At 41.7% G+C, this 17,578-nt stretch overlaps 1 protein-coding gene across 20 annotated transcripts in view; it reads left to right on the forward strand.

Annotated features, from left to right (window-relative positions):
• The window catches only part of LOC112625707 (protocadherin alpha-C2), a 203,975-nt gene that overhangs the window by 151,282 nt on the left and 35,115 nt on the right, over nt 1-17,578 (forward strand). Inside the window, exon 1 of one of the 20 annotated variants that reach the window (XM_025386857.1) lies at nt 7,213-10,451. The exons of the other annotated variants lie outside the window; for them this stretch is intronic. Coding sequence (XP_025242642.1) covers nt 7,884-10,451 — 2,568 coding nt within the window. The 5' untranslated portion in view covers nt 7,213-7,883. Of the gene's footprint in view, nt 1-7,212; nt 10,452-17,578 lie in introns of those variants that run through there. 20 annotated transcript variants of the gene reach the window in all.

Genomic DNA, 17,578 nt, shown 5'->3' on the forward strand with positions numbered 1-17,578 from the left:
CTAAATAATTTCAATAAAATGAGCTCTGAAAGGGAAAATTTTTAGGTAACATTATCTCATCAAAATGCCTTAAAGTATATTTTAATGTTCAATAAGAACAGTGTATATTAACATGGCTAATTTAGAGGATTTATATTTTACCCACATTATAATGTATTATGCCTGTAACTGCTAAAGGAATTTTGTAGCAAAATCTATCAAGGAATACACGAGTAGGATTTATATCAGAAAAATCAAAGCCATTTGTAAAGCCCCATTACTTAGGCAGAATATCGTAGGTAGGAGGAAGATGGTACTGAAAGAAGTTCGGATATGAAGTACAAATCTATTTTGCATCACGATTTTGTTAAGTACCGGCTGTTTATTATTAAAAACATGTACAGAAGATTTAGTTGAAGTTTCTAAAAGAGAAAGAAACTTGTAGTTGTGGGAATAATAGTATTCATTATGAAATACTTAGACATTAATAGCTTGAGACTGATAATACAGTTCTTAAGTTAGGGGTTGCATGTGTAGTGGTCAGATGTTATTTCAGAATCTCAAGAAACAGAGCCATAGTAAAAAGAAGCTTCCTGGAGCTTCTGATAAACTCCGTCACCTTTCTGGGGCCCAGTTTCTTCATCAATACCAACCTCATTAGGGTCCTGTGAGGAGTACATGAGGTTAGATATGTACTGAAATAATATGCCAATTCCTTTTTTTTTTTTTTTTTTTTGAGACGGAGTCTCGCTCTGCCGCCCAGGCTGGAGTGCAGTGGCGCGATCTCGGCTCACTGCAAGCTCCCCCTCCCGGGTTCACGCCATTCTCCTGCCTCAGCCTCCTGAGTAGCTGGGACTACAGGCGCCCGCCACCGCGCCCGGCTAATTTTTTTTTTATTTTTATTTTTAGTAGAGACGGGGTTTCACCGTGGTCTCGATCTCCTGACCTTGTGATAATATGCCAATTCTTAAGTGCCAAGACATTAGGATGCACCGGGGTGGGGGGGTGACCAAAAAGTCAACAATTACTTGATACTCTAGATATATGTATGGATAATTTTGAGAAGTAATCCTTCTTACACAGAGGTGTAGGTTTGTTTGTTCCAAGCAGCAAACATAATGGGTATAGGAAAGAGAAACTGTAGCCTTCACGTAGACTAAGCTTAGGAAAACAGTTGGAAAACAGTTCAAATTCAAGGTACTTCAACAATATCTAATGTGTTTTTGAAATATATTTTTAAAACCCCTATCCAAATCAATGAGTGCTTTGGCTAAAACCTACTTGGGAATGAGGATGTTCTTTAGTGCCAAATACTCATCATCTTATTTCAGTCTGTGGCTAAAATCCCAAGAGTTACAGAGGAGAAATAGGGCCAAACAAGGTTTTCTATTAAAATAAGAGGTCCCAAGTGATGAATGGAAACTTGGAACAGGTTTAATGGCAACTATAAGCCAGAAATTAGCTGAAATACACACTAATGAATTTGGGGCATATCTTGAGTTTCAGGTAGAAAATTGGTACTAAGTTTAGTGAATTAGAAACATAGCTTAACCTAGGCAGTTGCAATTCTTGTTCCAAAAATGCTCAACTTGCTACTAGACTGGCACGGACACTTGCTACCTCCTTGTTTTGAGTCATTAATAAAATGTCGAATGGGGTATCTAGAGTATCAAGTAATTGTTGACTTTTTGGTCACCCAACCCCCTTGCATCCTAATGCCTTGGCACTTAAGAGTTGGCATATTATTTCAGTACATATCTAATCTCATGTACTCCTCTCAGGACCCTAATGAGGTTGGTATTGATGAAGAAGCTGGGTCCCAAAATGGTGATGAAATTTATCAGAAGCTCCAGGAAGCCTCTTTTTACCAAGGCTCTGTTTCTTGAGGTTCAAGAACAAGATTTACTAGACTCTGTTTCTTGAGAGACCAAGAGTGGATCCCTGTAGCCCCCATTAGAATTCTTCTTCTAGGTTGAATATTCCATTAATAAGCACTTTTGGCATGTTATTTAAACAATTACAAAATCACCTAACTACACTGTCTTGCAGCTGCCTTTCTTTCTTTATCTTCTCCACAAGAGTGTATTGGGAGACTTTGTTTAATGTCTCCACGAATTCTAGATCGACTGTTCCTGCAGCATTCCTTTTTTTAAATTTTGTTTTGATAAGCATTTATTTTGGCAATGATTCTAGTAAATGAAAATCTAAAATGTCCATATGAAAACAATCTCAAGTCTATGTGGTTAGTTTGAAGTTACCAGTTTTTAATTAAGCCAAAGTAGTCCTTAGTATGAATGCCTTCATTTCTAAGTGCTCATAAACAATCACTTTAGTACTATTAGAGTTTCAAAGGAATTTATATCAAGCTTAATGGCACTTTTTAAAAGATAGGAAATTGGGTTCTCTAGTCACATCTATAAGTTCTTTCAGTGCCTTGGAAGATCATTTATCTGGCCACAGATACTTGACTTACTTATATCTTTTTTTTTTTTTTTTTTTTTTCCCTGAGATGGAGTCTCACTCTGTTGCCCAGGCTGGAGTGCAGTGGCATGATCTCGGCTCACTGCAAGCTCTGCCTCTTGGGTTCACGCCATTCTCAGCCTCCTGAGTAGCTGGGACTACAGGCACCCACCACCACACCCAGCTAATTTTTTGGTATTTTTTGGTAGAGACGGGGTTTCATCGTATTAGCCAGGATGGTCTCAATCTCCTGACCTCGGCCTCGGCCCCCCAAAGGGATTACAGGCGTGAGCCACCACGCCCGGCCACTTATATCATGTTTATGCTTCCTATCTCCTTATTGATCTTGAGGTTCAAGTTTTACTTAACCATTTTCTTCAATGACAAAGAATTTTATAATTTAAAAAAACCTCAACCTTTAATATTCTATGATTCTTGTTAGGCCATCTCAATTGAGAATACTGATAAAGAAGTAAGGCTCCCCCCAGTACTGGCTAGTTTGATTTTATCTGTTAATGTTACACAATCTGCCCCAAACCTGTCTCTCCCTTTTTGTTGTTACTTATCCAAAGATGGCTTGAATCTCTTATGGCTTGAATCTCTTTGTCTATTCTAAGCAATTTTCAGACACCTCAGTCAACTATCAATAATATATTAGTTTTTTAGAACTAAAAACGTAGAGGATCTCCCCCTAAAAGCCAGTTGTTAATGCCAAATATTTGACTGATGTATTTCTTCTGGAGGAAGGGAGATGTGAAAAAATTTGGCCATCAAGTTATGTGAAAACTTTTTCATCTTCCCATCCACTGGATGTTTTATCTGTAAATATCGCTATACTCATATTGGAAAGTATTTTCCTTCTGGGGATGCATGAAGATTAGGAATCCTATTCGTTTTTAACAAGATGGAATTTTTAAAACTACTTTGGACAACTCTAAACATTAGAGATGACCATTTGTCTCTCTTTTATTATGTTACTTGTGCTCAGTTTGTAGAGCAACATAAATACATACATTAAAAAATGAAAACTAGATCCTTCCCAATTTGACAGATACTCTTATAATGATCAGCCCCAAACCTGATCAAACTAATGAACGTGTTTTTTGTCCTGTGGCCAAAAGACTCCAGATCATTTGGTTTCCAAAAGTAAAATGATCTGTAATGGTGTTAATAATAAAGAATAATTTATGTGAATTAGGAGAGTTTACTGAGTGCCAGCATTTTTCCTGTAGGTTTAATTCTGTTGTGTTATAACTGGTTTTGCTCCTGTGCCCTGTGATCTCATGATAGATGTATTTAACAAACATAATTAAAAGAGACAACTGAGGAATACGATTTCAAAGTTCTTGTCTAGCATGGGGATAAATGAACACAATGTCCTATCTAATCATGTCACTTTTCTTGTTAGTTATTAGAAGGAACACTTTTATTTTATAATTTATAATTTTAATGTAAAGTAGAAAAAGTATTACTTTTTGACAGAGCCTTTCTTAGGGTCCAGAAACTTTATCAGTGGAATTCAGTTCTCCAGGTTTGAAATACTTTGTTTCATATCTTCATTTGACAATTTTAAAGGAAGAAATCCATAGTGAAATCATTTCAGATTCTCAACCTCCTCTCCATAAGATATGCTCTATCCCTATATAGGAAATTTTTCTGTAGCAGCTTTTCTTGAGTTTACTAAAAATAAGATCTGAAGAAAATGAAGCAATTAACATTTATTGAGAGTCTATAAGGGTTTCTACATTGCAAAGGAGACAGAAATGTAAGACATGGCTCCTGCTTTTAGGTTGCTTATAATTAAAGAGATAATATTAAATTATTTGGATGAATTTAAAAATGACACATGCCATCTTACAGAGATATGCTGTAGACTGTGAAAATGAAAAAAAACTTGTGTTTAGAGTAGACACTGTTTCACGGATTAGGTAGGTTTTCATCGGGATCTTGAAATGTATGTAAGATTTTAAAAGCAGGAGAGAAAATAAGAAGCTGTTTGTATTAGAATTACACAGATAAATTTGTAAATTTAGTTATTTTCAAAGAACATTAATTGAGCACCTCTGTGCCAAGCTCCATACTGGGTGCTGTAGATTACAGCATGTTTAGGAACTAACTTCATACTCTGTTGCATACATACAAAGTATTTCTATGTTTTCTAAAAAGGTAAATCTCTTGTGAGGAAACAAATCTCTTGAAGGAGTTCTCATAACAGAAGTCCCATTTACTTAGTGATATAAAAAGGGGCTGTTTTTTGGTTTTGTTCTCAAAATGTACGATATAATTCTAGAAGTAATTGGGAAAGTTTAACTTTGTTGAATACGCATCTTCCCTATCATGGTCATCATGGTTGATTTCCTATATGGCATAGTTAAATGTGCTTATCTGTGTTTGATATCCAAAGGGCCATGCTACATACAGACTGCCAACTAAGGTTTTATCTGATGGTAATGAATTGTTGCATTTCATGACAACAGCAACAACAATAATGTACTTAACTACTGTGCAAATTGCTTTACATACATTTTCTCATGTAATTATAAAAATAACCCTATGAGTTTTGCTTACTATTGTTTTCCTTAATTAAATTGAGTAAAGTGAAGCTTAGGTTAAGTAACATGTCCATAGCCACACAGTTAGTCACTGGCAGGAGTGTGACTGACTCCAAAGTCTATGTTCCTAATTACTGTGTTCTACTTTTTAATAGGGAGTTCTTGAAGGTCTAAGGAGAGGAATGCATAATGGTGTGGTCAAGGCATTAGCGTTAATATTTGTAGAAAGGGTAATTAACCACAGTCTGAGCAATCACATTCTAACAACTAGTAAGGTTGGCAGGAGCCTCAGTATAATGGTGTGAGGAACGAAATCATTATAGTGCCAAATAGAGTATACCATCTCTTTAGTACAATGTCTTTCAAAAGAAGGCTGATTGTGTTGGCTTTATGTTTGCCTCCTCGATAATTAAGGCAGTAAATTCTAGTTGGAGCTAAATACCCATAGGGCCTAAAACAGCAAAATGGACAACCTGGCAGGTGTCCTTGCTGGAAGATGACAAGAGTGCTGAAAGGACAGTCCTGGTTTTTCTCCTGAGACATGACATTTGGGGGCTTCCATTAAAAAATCACCAAGCCTATGCCACTGTAATCTCTTCCTTAAGTGCCTATGATCTTTCCACAGTCACAGGTCTATGCCTGGTCAATACCCAGTGGCCAGGTCTCTGAGCTGTGGGCAGAGATGGCAGCGACTCGGAGGGCTGGGAGGAGATGAGGGGAGGAAAGATCACTTTTCCTGACAACTTACAACTTGATTCCACTTATAAGCCATTTATTTTCAGAAGTAAGTAATGGGTGAGGACATAGGCCAGGTCCACAATTTGTGCACTTGAGAGATTAAGGCCTCTGAGATCAAATTACCACAGCAAACTGAGACAGAATTATTGTAGGGATGTTTGGGGAGGAGGCAGAAAGAAGAGGAAGAAGCCAGAGACCCAAGAAAGGAGACAGGAATAGATTTTGATGAAAATTGCTTCCTACTCTGTACCCTTGAGGAAACAAAGAGGACAAATAAGAAGCAACAGTGATAGGAGGAAGCTGGGCGTTTCTCTGGAATAAAACTGGCTAGGTAGCGGAGCATTGACAGTGAGTGTGCTTGGCCGGTGGAACGAAGGGATGTGCTAGTTCAGGCCTTTGAACTCCTGGTGTCAGGATCACAACCTTGGCTCCTTTAATCGTCCCCTCTAGGAGGGAAGCATGCCAAATGTCAGGTCTCACACTGACTGTTCCAGTCCATAGCTAGAAAATGACCCATAGAGGAAGATCTATGGATGAGAGAAATACTGGGAGATGAAGAGAAAGGACGTTTTAGTGAGTGCTTTTTTTTGCACATGAGGCAATAGATTTCAAATTTCTGTGGAAGAAACGTGAGAACCTGGGAAGAGTGAATATTCAGAACCGAGCAGCAGAGGCAATGACACAGCATGGAAAGATTTCCTCTGATCCTTCTGCCTTCTCTTTTACTGAGGTGAATTTGTTGTCTCTGCGTTGCCTCTATAGCAGTACAAAAGGAATCTTAAGGACACAGAAGAACAGAAGTCTAAGGAGTCTTATATTTAAGGAAGATAAGCTGCAGTCATTGAAATTGCTGGTTATTGTAAGATAAATCCCAGATTCCCACATTTTGCTTAATGACAGCAGATTTTTTTGTTTGTTTGTTTGTTTTTTTAACTGCAAAGCATTAATGGAATCCAAATTCCAGCCTGGCTTAGGAGATCAACAGTAACTCTCTTGATTTAATGGTTTTGCAGACTCTTGAAGGCATTGTCATCCATTAAAGAAAAAATTTTAAATCACTCTTGAAAGAAAATGTCTTGGATGATAAATAAGATTTGAAGCAAGATTAGAAAAAGCTTGAGAGAAGAATCTCTTTAAAAATTTTACCAGATTTTCCGCACTATCGCCAAAATGGGTCAAATAACAGATTTGCCTACAGCTTCATGGAGACTATTTTTTAAAATATTGGTTATTTGCCAAGGCACACACTGAAAGTAAGGGCCACTTGGCCGACAGCAGAATTGAGTCTTGGATCCCAGGATGCTGGTTTTAGGCTTGCTCCCGGAAAGAGGGCAGCATTTGCCATCCCCCTCCTTTTGCCCTAGGAGTTGAGCACTTTCTGCAGTACTTAAGAGTGTCCAGGGAAGATGTGGGAGTCAGGTGAATAGTTCCCATCGCCAGTAACCCCAGAGCGCCTCCCCCTGCGTTGTTTCCTTTTAATGTTAGATCCGCCACCTGGGTGCCCACACTTAGCTAAGGCCCCTTAGTTTATTTTCCTGAATTGCGCTTGGAAATCTTTTCCTGGGGAGCTGATAGCCAGACTTCTAGGGGCTTGACCGCTTTTCCCAGACTAATCTCCTTAAAGACCCGTTAAGCAGGGGAGAGACGGTGGAGACTGGATGAACTGGACAGTGGGGGTAGGGAGAAAGGGAGTGGCCGTGTTCCTGCGGTCCGCTGAGATCCGGCAGGTCCAGGGTGAAGGAGATGGGATTGGAGAGGCTGAGCAGTCCGGGTTCGCTGTCCGCCACTTGGGCGCGGAATCAGAGCAGGACTTGCTGAGCCCTCCTCCCCTTCCCTCTCCCCCTCCGTCTCCCCTTCTGCTTCCTTTTCCCTCCCCCTGGAGCGGTAGCGGCAGCAGCAGCAGGAAGCCGAGCCGGGTTGAGCGACTCGGAGGCAAGCGGAGGAGCTGGAATATGGGGAATCAGCGAGGGCGGTGGGGCCAGGAGCCCTTGGGAGGGCCTACGGAGGGAGCGGCCCCAGGCGTTTGCTAACGCGTGAGCGGTGGGGGAGCGGGCTCAGGGTGGCACGAGCGGAGGCGGGGCCCGGGCGTGGAGCACGGCTGGGGAAGCTGCCGCCTCCGGCCCTGCCCGGCTGCCTCCGCCGCGGCCAGTGGCTATGGAGCAGGCGGGCACCAGACCTGCGGCGACAGAGCATTCACGGCTCCGGCGGCCCATGCCCTGGCTGCTGCTACTGCCTCTCCGGCTGCTGTTGCTGCTGCTGCTGCTACCGGGCCCAGCGGCCTCCCAGCTGCGATACTCCGTGCCAGAGGAGCAGACACCCGGCGCGCTCGTGGGCAACGTGGCTCGCGCGCTGGGGCTCGAGCTGCGGCGCTTGGGGCCGGGTTGCTTGCGCATCAACCATCTGGGTGCGCCCAGTCCGCGATACCTGGAACTGGACCTGACTAGTGGAGCGCTCTTCGTCAACGAGCGCATTGATCGGGAGGCGCTCTGTGAGCAGCGGCCTCGCTGCCTGCTCAGCTTGGAAGTGCTGGCGCACAACCCCGTGGCGGTGAGCGCCGTTGAGGTGGAAATACTGGACATCAACGACAACTCACCGCGTTTCCCGCGGCCCAATTACCAGCTTCAGGTAAGCGAATCGGTGGCTCCTGGAGCGCGCTTTCACATAGAGAGTGCGCAGGACCCAGACGTGGGCGCCAACTCAGTACAGACCTACGAGCTCAGCCCCAGCGAGCACTTCGAGCTGGACCTTAAGCCCCTGCAGGAGAACAGTAAAGTGCTTGAGCTGGTGCTGCGCAAGGGCCTAGACCGGGAACAGGCAGCCTTGCACCACCTGGTTCTCACAGCCGTGGATGGGGGCATCCCAGCCCGCTCGGGTACGGCACAGATCTCTGTGCGTGTCCTGGACACTAACGACAACTCTCCTGCCTTTGACCAGTCCACTTATCGCGTCCAGCTACGGGAGGACTCGCCCCCAGGCACACTGGTGGTGAAGCTGAATGCCTCAGACCCGGATGAGGGCTCCAATGGTGAGCTCAGGTACTCCTTGAGCAGCTACACTTCGGACCGGGAGAGGCAGCTCTTCAGCATAGATGCCAGTACTGGGGAAGTGCGAGTAATTGGGGGGCTGGATTATGAGGAAGCCTCCTCCTACCAGATCTATGTGCAGGCGACTGACCGGGGTCCAGTGCCCATGGCAGGTCACTGCAAGGTGCTGGTGGACATCGTGGACGTGAATGACAATGCCCCAGAGGTGGTGCTCACGGACCTGTATAGCCCAGTGCCTGAGAATGCTACACCCAACACCATTGTAGCCGTTCTCAGTGTCAATGACCAAGACTCAGGCCCCAACCGGAAAGTGAGCCTGGGTCTGGAGGCCACACTCCCTTTCCGACTGAATGGCTTTGGAAACTCCTATACACTGGTGGTGAGTGGCCCGCTGGACCGAGAGCGGGTGGCTGTCTACAACATCACGGTGACAGCCACTGATGGGGGAATACCACAGCTCACATCCCAGCGGACACTGAAGGTTGAGATCTCTGACATCAATGACAATCCACCAAGCTTCCTGGAGGACTCCTATTCCATCTACATACAGGAGAACAATTTGCCAGGTGTGTTGCTCTGTACTGTGCAAGCCACAGACCCAGATGAAAAGGAGAATGCAGAGGTGACCTACTCCCTTCTGGAGAGGGAGATTCAAGGGCTGCCAGTCACCTCCTATGTCTCCATTAACAGTGCCAGTGGCAGCCTTTATGCTGTCAACTCCTTTGACTATGAGAAGTTTCGGGAGTTCTTTGTGACTGTGGAGGCTCAGGACAAGGGGATTCCACCACTGAGCAGCACTGTGACTGCCAACGTGTATGTGGTGGACATGAATGACCATGCCCCTCACATTCTGTACCCTACCTCAACGAACTCGTCAGCAGCCTTTGAGATGGTGCCTCGAACTGCCCCTGCTGGCTACCTGGTCACCAAAGTCATAGCCATGGACTCAGACTCTGGGCAAAATGCTTGGCTTTTTTACCATCTAGCCCAGACTTCTGACCTGGACCTCTTTAAAGTAGAACTGCACACAGGAGAAATTAGGACTACCAGGAAGATGGGAGATGAGAGTGGTAGCACTTTCAACCTGACCGTGGTGGTCCGAGATAATGGAGAGCCATCACTATCAGCCTCTGTGGCCATTACAGTAGCTGTGGTGGATAGGGTTTCCAAAATCCTCCCTGACACTCAGAGACATGTTAAGAGCCCTCGGACATATTCTGAAATTACCCTTTATCTAATAATAGCATTAAGCACAGTGTCTTTTATATTTCTTTTGACAATCATCATTTTGAGCATCATCAAGTGCTACCGCTACACTGCGTATGGCACTGCATGCTGTGGAGGCTTCTGTGGAGTAAGGGAGAGGTGCCCTGCAGAACTTTACAAACAGGCCAACAACAATATTGATGCCAGGATACCGCATGGCCTCAAAGTGCAGCCTCACTTCATTGAAGTTCGAGGGAATGGCTCCCTCACCAAGACCTACTGCTACAAGGCCTGTCTGACAGCAGGCTCAGGGAGTGACACTTTCATGTTTTACAATACAGGGGCCCAAACAGGACCAGGGCCTTCGGGAGCCCAAGCAGCAGTGACTGACAGCAGGAACCTCACAGGCCAAAGTGGTCAGAGTGCTGGGAACCTGATTATTCTCAAAAACGAGGCTATTTCTCAAAATGAGGTGAGATAGTGGTAAGGGAGTCTTCTACAAACTCATGCATTTGTCGCATATCCCCCAATAACCTGTGGTTGGCTTTATTGAGTCATTAACAGTGGCAAGAGTTATCTGGTAAACTGGGTATATATAGTATCCACACTTTGATCATCATCTACTATTTCCTCTCTAGAAAAACAGCACTAAAGAATTGTTTTATTTTCCATTTTCAGAGGCATGAAGATTGTCCATAAAATTGTTTGAGAAGTGAGGATTAGTCTTAACATTTAATGCTAAGGACAGATTTGTAGAGAAACAGAACAGGCCTTGGAATAGGGATTATGTTTTAGGGAGTAACATTATGAGACCCAAGGAGAAATGGCCTCTGCTGTATCATCTACAGGGAAATTTTTCTTTCGAAATCCTATAGGAGTGATGTTTCTTAAAAAGCTCTGAGGCCTCTAGGGGCTGTCATAGTCACCACTGTATGCTGTCTCTGTTTATACTCTGGACTATCTACAGTGGAAATTAATATTTCTGGTACTTTCACTGAACCTATGTGATAAGATCCTCTGGAAATGCATGTCACAGGTGATAAAGCTGTAATATTTAGACATCATACTGAAGCTAAAGTTTGCTTTGGCTGTATGATGTGGCAACTCTTCTGTAGGGAGCTGTCAGAGGGAGTGGATGATGGTAAGGCAGAGAGATTAAGTACCAATTTGTCTGGTTGGGCCAGGGAGGTATTAGAATGAGTGGATTAGGGGTGTGGGGGGATGGTGAAGACCAAGACAAGCTGGGATTAGGAGGAAGAGAAGGGAAAAAGAATTCTCCCTATAGCCACCTTTCTTGGCATACTCTGAATTCATTGTAAGAGGATTTCCCTGAATTTAGCTTAAATGCAGCCTGTAATCTTCTGATTTTCTGTTGACAGTTTCTATGGTTTTGATGAGATGTAAAGTAGCCTTTTCAAGTCCTTCATGTCTTTAAGTTAAATGACAGTACTTCCAAAGCATACATTCATTTTCTGGATCTAAAATTTGATTTGCTATAGCTTCAAAAGGCTGGCTTGGAAAGTGGATGGCTTACCCTACAGTAAAGTGTACAGTCAGGTGTTAGTATATGCACTAGTTTTGAGTTTTAGGTAGATATAAGGCCAGCTTGTTTATTATTACGAAGAATGTACATAAATTATTAGAAAGTACATGATTATGTGTGTGTTTGTGTGGTGTGTTTGTCTCTGCATGTATGCTTGAAATAACAGAGATATGCTTTGTGATACTTAAAACTTGGATTTCAAAAGCCAAAATTTTGTCCCATTAATAGTGATGAATTGTTACCTTTCCAAATATCTACTTTGTAGAAAGGGCTTTTAGAGCTACTATACAATGTGTGAACAATATTTGTCTCTCCCCTATTTTTTGCAATATATTTTCATTGACATATTGCTGTATTTTTAGTAATGTCCATATTGTTGCATTTGAAGTTCATGGTAATCTTGAGGAATTTAATGCACAGGCACAAAAGTTCCCATTCCTGATTAAGAGTAGATTTTTCTCATTGACATTTCTGATAGATTTATTCATTTATCAGAAGTGCCTGGTGTTAGTCAATGCTGAGTAACCACAGGAGGCAGATTGCAGATTAAGAAAAACGGGGGAAAAAATCAAAGAGTTTCCAGAATTCTTTAGATCGTAGCATTAAAAGGGTTTAGCTTTAAATAAGGTTGCTGTAGACATTTGCTTAACAAATTCCCGTGAAGCCCTTTGGGATTGGGGTGGGCTGCAGGTGGTAAAGAGGCGTGAACAAGTCAGGCCAGGCTCAGCTTTGCCACCAGCTGTGAGCTGGAAGCTCAGAGGAAAGACACTGTTACCCTCCCTCTCCTGACTTAAAGCTTGGGGCAATTTGATATATAAACTATTTCTGTCTTACACTGACCTGTATGTTAATGTACTTTCGTACACAAACATTTAATCTAGGGTGAAAATTATTTCAGAAATTGCTTGCTTTGGGGAGATTTTGCCAGGAAAATGCATGATTTTTAATAAAGGCAAATTTCTGCCAGGCACTTTTGGAAATCCAGTGAAGAGCCCCAAGATCTACAGCTCCAGAAATGTTTGCAATTATAGGGAGAGAGTGAGTCACACTGTTATAGTGTGGCAAGATGGGAACAAAAGTCACTCAGTTCTGAAAGTCGTCATTGCTGGATCAACCTGTTAAATTCCCATGTTGGGCTTTCTTTTTTTCCTATCTGGTTACTACAGATGGCAGGAGAGTCCTGGGGTACAATTAGTACCATGTGCCTACATTAAAAGTAGATGGGAATTAGAGAGGAAGAGTAAGGGAATTTGTACTCACTAACCACCCTGCTCTATAGATATATGTATATCATACATATATACACACATATATCTCATATTATTGAATCTTGAATATTCAAGATTATTCAATATATTGAATATTATAATATTGAATATATATATGATTTCATTACCTGCAAGTGATGCATTAAATATTTGTTAAAATCTAGCATATGAGGAAATAAACTCAGGGAGGTTAGGTAATATACACAATCACATTGCTAGTGTTATTTTAAGTTGTATCCATCTGACTCCAAAAACTTTTTTTCAATGCTATGAGTAGACAGAAGTTCCAGTGTTTATATTCCCTTTGATATGGGATATTCAGGCATTTAAGCTATCACTAATTCACCTAGTCATATGTATTAACTGCTTTTGGAGAAAGAGTAATTTCTTACATAGAAGCAGGTAACAAATGGGCATATCAGTGAGTTACTACTATTTTTTTTTTTTGAGACAAAGTTTTGGCCTGTCACCCAGGCTGGAGTATAGTGGCGTGAATATGGCTTACTGCAGCCTTGACCTCCTGGTCTCAAGCATTCCTCACACCTCAGCCTCCTGAGTAGCTTGGACCATAGATGTGCGCCACCGTGTCTGACTAGTTTTTAGTGTTTTTTTGTTTTTGTTTTTTGGAAGAGATGGGGTCTCACTATGTTGCACATGCCGTTAATATATTTGTATTTATTTATTTGCTTCACTATTGGCAAAGCCTGTTAAGATCTTTTGTTTCTATTATTTCACTGATTTTTCTCTTGTTGCTTATTAAATATCAGCATTTAACCCCAGACTCTAATCTGCTGGTAGATTTTACCCCCAGTGAGCTCATTTCATGAATCACTTATGCAGTGAGGATTCTGAAGTAGCTATTTGGCAGTAGGGCAGAATTTCTCTTTGGAAATTTCCGAAATTGATACTGAATTTGGTTGGCACTCCCTTCAGAGTCTCCATAAAAAGAAACCAAATTTTTTTTTTTTTGAAATGGAGTCTCACTCTGTTGCCAGGCTGGAGTGCAGTGGCGTAATCCTGGCTCACTGCAACCTCCGCCTCCTGGGTTAAAGTGATTCTCCTGCCTCAGCCTCCTGAGTAGCTGAGATTACAGGCACGCGCCACTACGCCCTGCTAATTTTTGTATTTTTAGTAGAGATGGGGTTTCACCATGTTGGCCAGGATGGTCTCAATCTCTTGACCTTGTGATCTACCTGCCTTGGCCTCCCAAAGTGCTGGGATTACAGGTGTGAGCCACCATGCCCGGCAAAGGAAACCAAATCTTAAGGTAGATTCTGTGCTTTTGTGGTCGTGGTGTTGTGATTGCTAATGAGTCACTTTGAGTGCTCTAGTAGATTTGTCCAATAGCGTATCAGTGGGCCCAGTTGGCACAACATGTACAAATTACAAAAGAGTAGCAGAGATGAGTTAAGTTTGCGTTCACTTTCACTTATTTTAAAGCAATGTGTAGTCACCAAACCTTCAGTTATTTCTGCCACTATGTGTGCGTATTCACCCTAATTCCAGACATAGTGACCTGAAAGAGTTAATTTTTCTTTCAGTTTATTTCCCCCAGCACTGACTTTTCTAACTGATGACTCTATCCTGGAACAGAGTTTACACTCAGTGTAAAGTGACGTGGTAGTGAAATTATAAAAATTGTACAATGGTCAGAATAGACAAAGAAATCATATCTATGAACTTCCACTCCAGTTTTTCATCCTCTGGTAGTCACTTCATAATGACTGGGGCTGTTTAGTTTGCAAACTTCATATCGGTCATAGGACTGTTCTTCTGAGAAAAAGTTTATTTTCTTTGGTCTGAAGATACAATAATTTATTTCAATTACCTCCTTCCTCAGTTTTTCTACAGACTGCTGAGCCAGATGGAATTATGGCTGAGCTCTTCTCTGTCTCTTTATCTGGTACACATTCTGACTGAAGAAGAAATCTATTCATTGTAGCTTGAATGTCATTGGCCTACTGTTTCCTTCTGACCCAGGAGTGAGCCATCACATGGGCATCTGGTCTAACTCAGAACACTCTGCAGGGACACAGCCTGGCATATTATACGTTGCCTATTGGCATGCTGTCTACTTGACAGAATAGCAAAGTCAGTTCTAGATACTTACCTTGGTTGCCTACCAATTTTTGCTCTCAATGAGAGGTCAGAATAATGTCAATTTGCAAATGTTTGAGGAACGATTCCTGTCACCAAACCCAGAGGTTTAGCTGAATATGATGGCGTTTTACAGGTTTCTTTAAATGTGGTTTTTACAGAACTTCACCTGGATCAATGTTTTGTGCATATGATAATATGACTATAAATTTAGCTTATTCATATAATATTTGGGGCAGTATAATCTATAACCATGACTTCAAAAATTAAAGGTCAAAAGGATTCTTTTGTTTTAAATCTGCTAACCTGAAAATTATACAAGGGTTTTTCTTTCAAGAATTTTAACTTGACAAATGCAAAGGAATATCCAGCACTGCAAAGGTAAAGAGAAATCTTAGTTCCTTGTCTTATAAGCACCACCAGTTCCTTTCTGGCCTTCCAGGGTCAGAACTCTGGGCTCCGAGGAGATACAACTGTGAGTGAGAGAGTAGCTGCTGTGCTGGCAGGCTATGCATCCAGAACTAAACAGACCTAGCACTTTCTGTTGTACTGGAACCCATTAGGTATGTTCTAAAGTTATGTTTATTTTACTTTCCTGCTCCTGTAAATTAGGATTTTAAATGACTACATTCAGAGGAAAGTATTCCACCCAGAATTCTCAAATGTATTACCTTTTTGTTTTATTTTATTTTAGTTTCTTGAGATGGAGTTTTGCTCTTGTTGCCCAGGCTGGAGTGCAATGGCATGATCTTGGCTCACTGCAACCTCTGCCTCCAGGGTTCAAGCGATTCTCCTGCCTCAACCTCCCAAGTAGCTGAGATTACAGGCATGCGCCATCATGCCTGGCTAATTTTGTATTTTTGGGTTTCACCATGTTGGTCAGGCTGGTCTCGAACTCCTGACCTCAAGTGATCTCTCCGCCTTGGCTTCCCAAAGTGCTGGGATTACAGGTGTGAGCCACTGTACCCAGCCCTCATTTTGATATACTAGAAGACCAATATGCAACATAATGATTATTTTGAATGTTATATTCCCTTTTGCCTTAATGAGCAACAGTCTATGTATCCCTTTTCTGGTGCTTTGTAACAAATTACCACAAGTAATTGTTTTAAAACACCATCTATTTGTTATGTCACAGTCCTGTACCATGTGGCTGAGTTGTCTGCTCAGGTATTCTCAAGGCTGAAATGAACACAGCTGGGCTGTGTTCTCTTTTGCAGGCTCTTAGTAAGAATCCACTATTGAGCTCATTCAGATTGCAGAATCCAGTTGCTTGGGGACTGAGATCTCTGTTTTCCTACTTACTATTGGCCTGGGATCACTCTCAGTTCCTAGAGAACTGAGGACTCAGGACTCCTGTTCCGTGCGTGGTCTGCCCCATCTTTAGGGCTGGCACTGGAGAATCTTCCCTCACATGGAATCCCTCTTATGCTTCAGATCTCTCTGATTTCTGTCTCTGACCTCTAGACCCAGATTTAAAGAGCTCATGTGATTATGTCAGTCCCATCCGGATGATCTGCCTTTCTTAAAGCCAACTGTACTACATAACATAATGTAATCATGGGAATAAGATCCATCACAATCACAGTCTTGGAGATTATTCAGGGTGTGCACACCAGAATATAGGGATCTTGGGGCCATCTTGAAATTCTGCCTATCAGTTTATATCAATGTTCACAAAATAGCACTATGAAAAATCTGTAGTGGATATATTCATAGTAGAGTTCTATTAGGAAGGAAAAGGAGATATTATATGCAGTCTTATGTCCCAGAGGGCAATTTATTGATGTCTTCCACATGGATTTCCATGGTACGAAGATAGCATATTATTTCATGGAGTAGTTGTGTGAGTTTATTAATAAAATAGGGTATTTTAAACTTATTTTACTTTAAATCTTAGAAGAAGTGATTCATCCTTCCGTAGCTCAAATATCCTATGTTATAAATCACAAATAATATCATTACAAGATAAATTAAATCTTTTTTTATAATTTTAATAGGAACTGAAGTGTATTCTTATTCTTCAGTAATACTACATCACCCATATGGACTACCTAATTGAATTTTTCTACATATGGAGTTTTGTGACCATTATTCTACCAAAAGACTAACCTTTGAAGCAATAGGACATATTGGAATTCTTTACCAATAGAAAGTAAGCATAGTCCTGGGAGGTACCATCTAAGTATTAAAGAACTAAACAATCAGTTATTTCAACTATGATTGAAATTGTGATAGTAATATATGTCTTACTGTGTCAGATATATCAGTAGTCAACCTTTCAACTTGAATTTTTCCAAGTTTAATCAAGTTCTGGATGAAACTCATGTACATTTTTTTTTACTTTTAGTTTTGTGTTGTTTTAAATCAATATCCTGAAAACTCAGAAGTAAAAAAGAGAAAGAAGAAAAATATATGTAATTTCATGTAAATTTATTTAAAACACAGACTTTTGGCTAGGCACAGTGGCTCAAGCCTGTAATCCCAGAACTTTGGGAGGCCGAGGAGGGTGGATTGCCTGAGGTCAGGTGTTCAAGACCAGCCTGGCCAACATGGTGAAACCCCATCTCTACTAAAAATTCAAAATTTAGCCAGGTACAGTGGTAGGTGCAGGTGCCTGTAATCCCAGCTTCTAGGGAGACTGAGGAAGAAGAATTGCTTGAACCCTGGAGGCAGAGGTTGCAGGCAGCC

This window comes from Theropithecus gelada, chromosome 6 (assembly GCF_003255815.1).
Source record: "Theropithecus gelada isolate Dixy chromosome 6, Tgel_1.0, whole genome shotgun sequence".
NCBI classification, from domain to species: domain Eukaryota; kingdom Metazoa; phylum Chordata; class Mammalia; order Primates; family Cercopithecidae; genus Theropithecus; species Theropithecus gelada.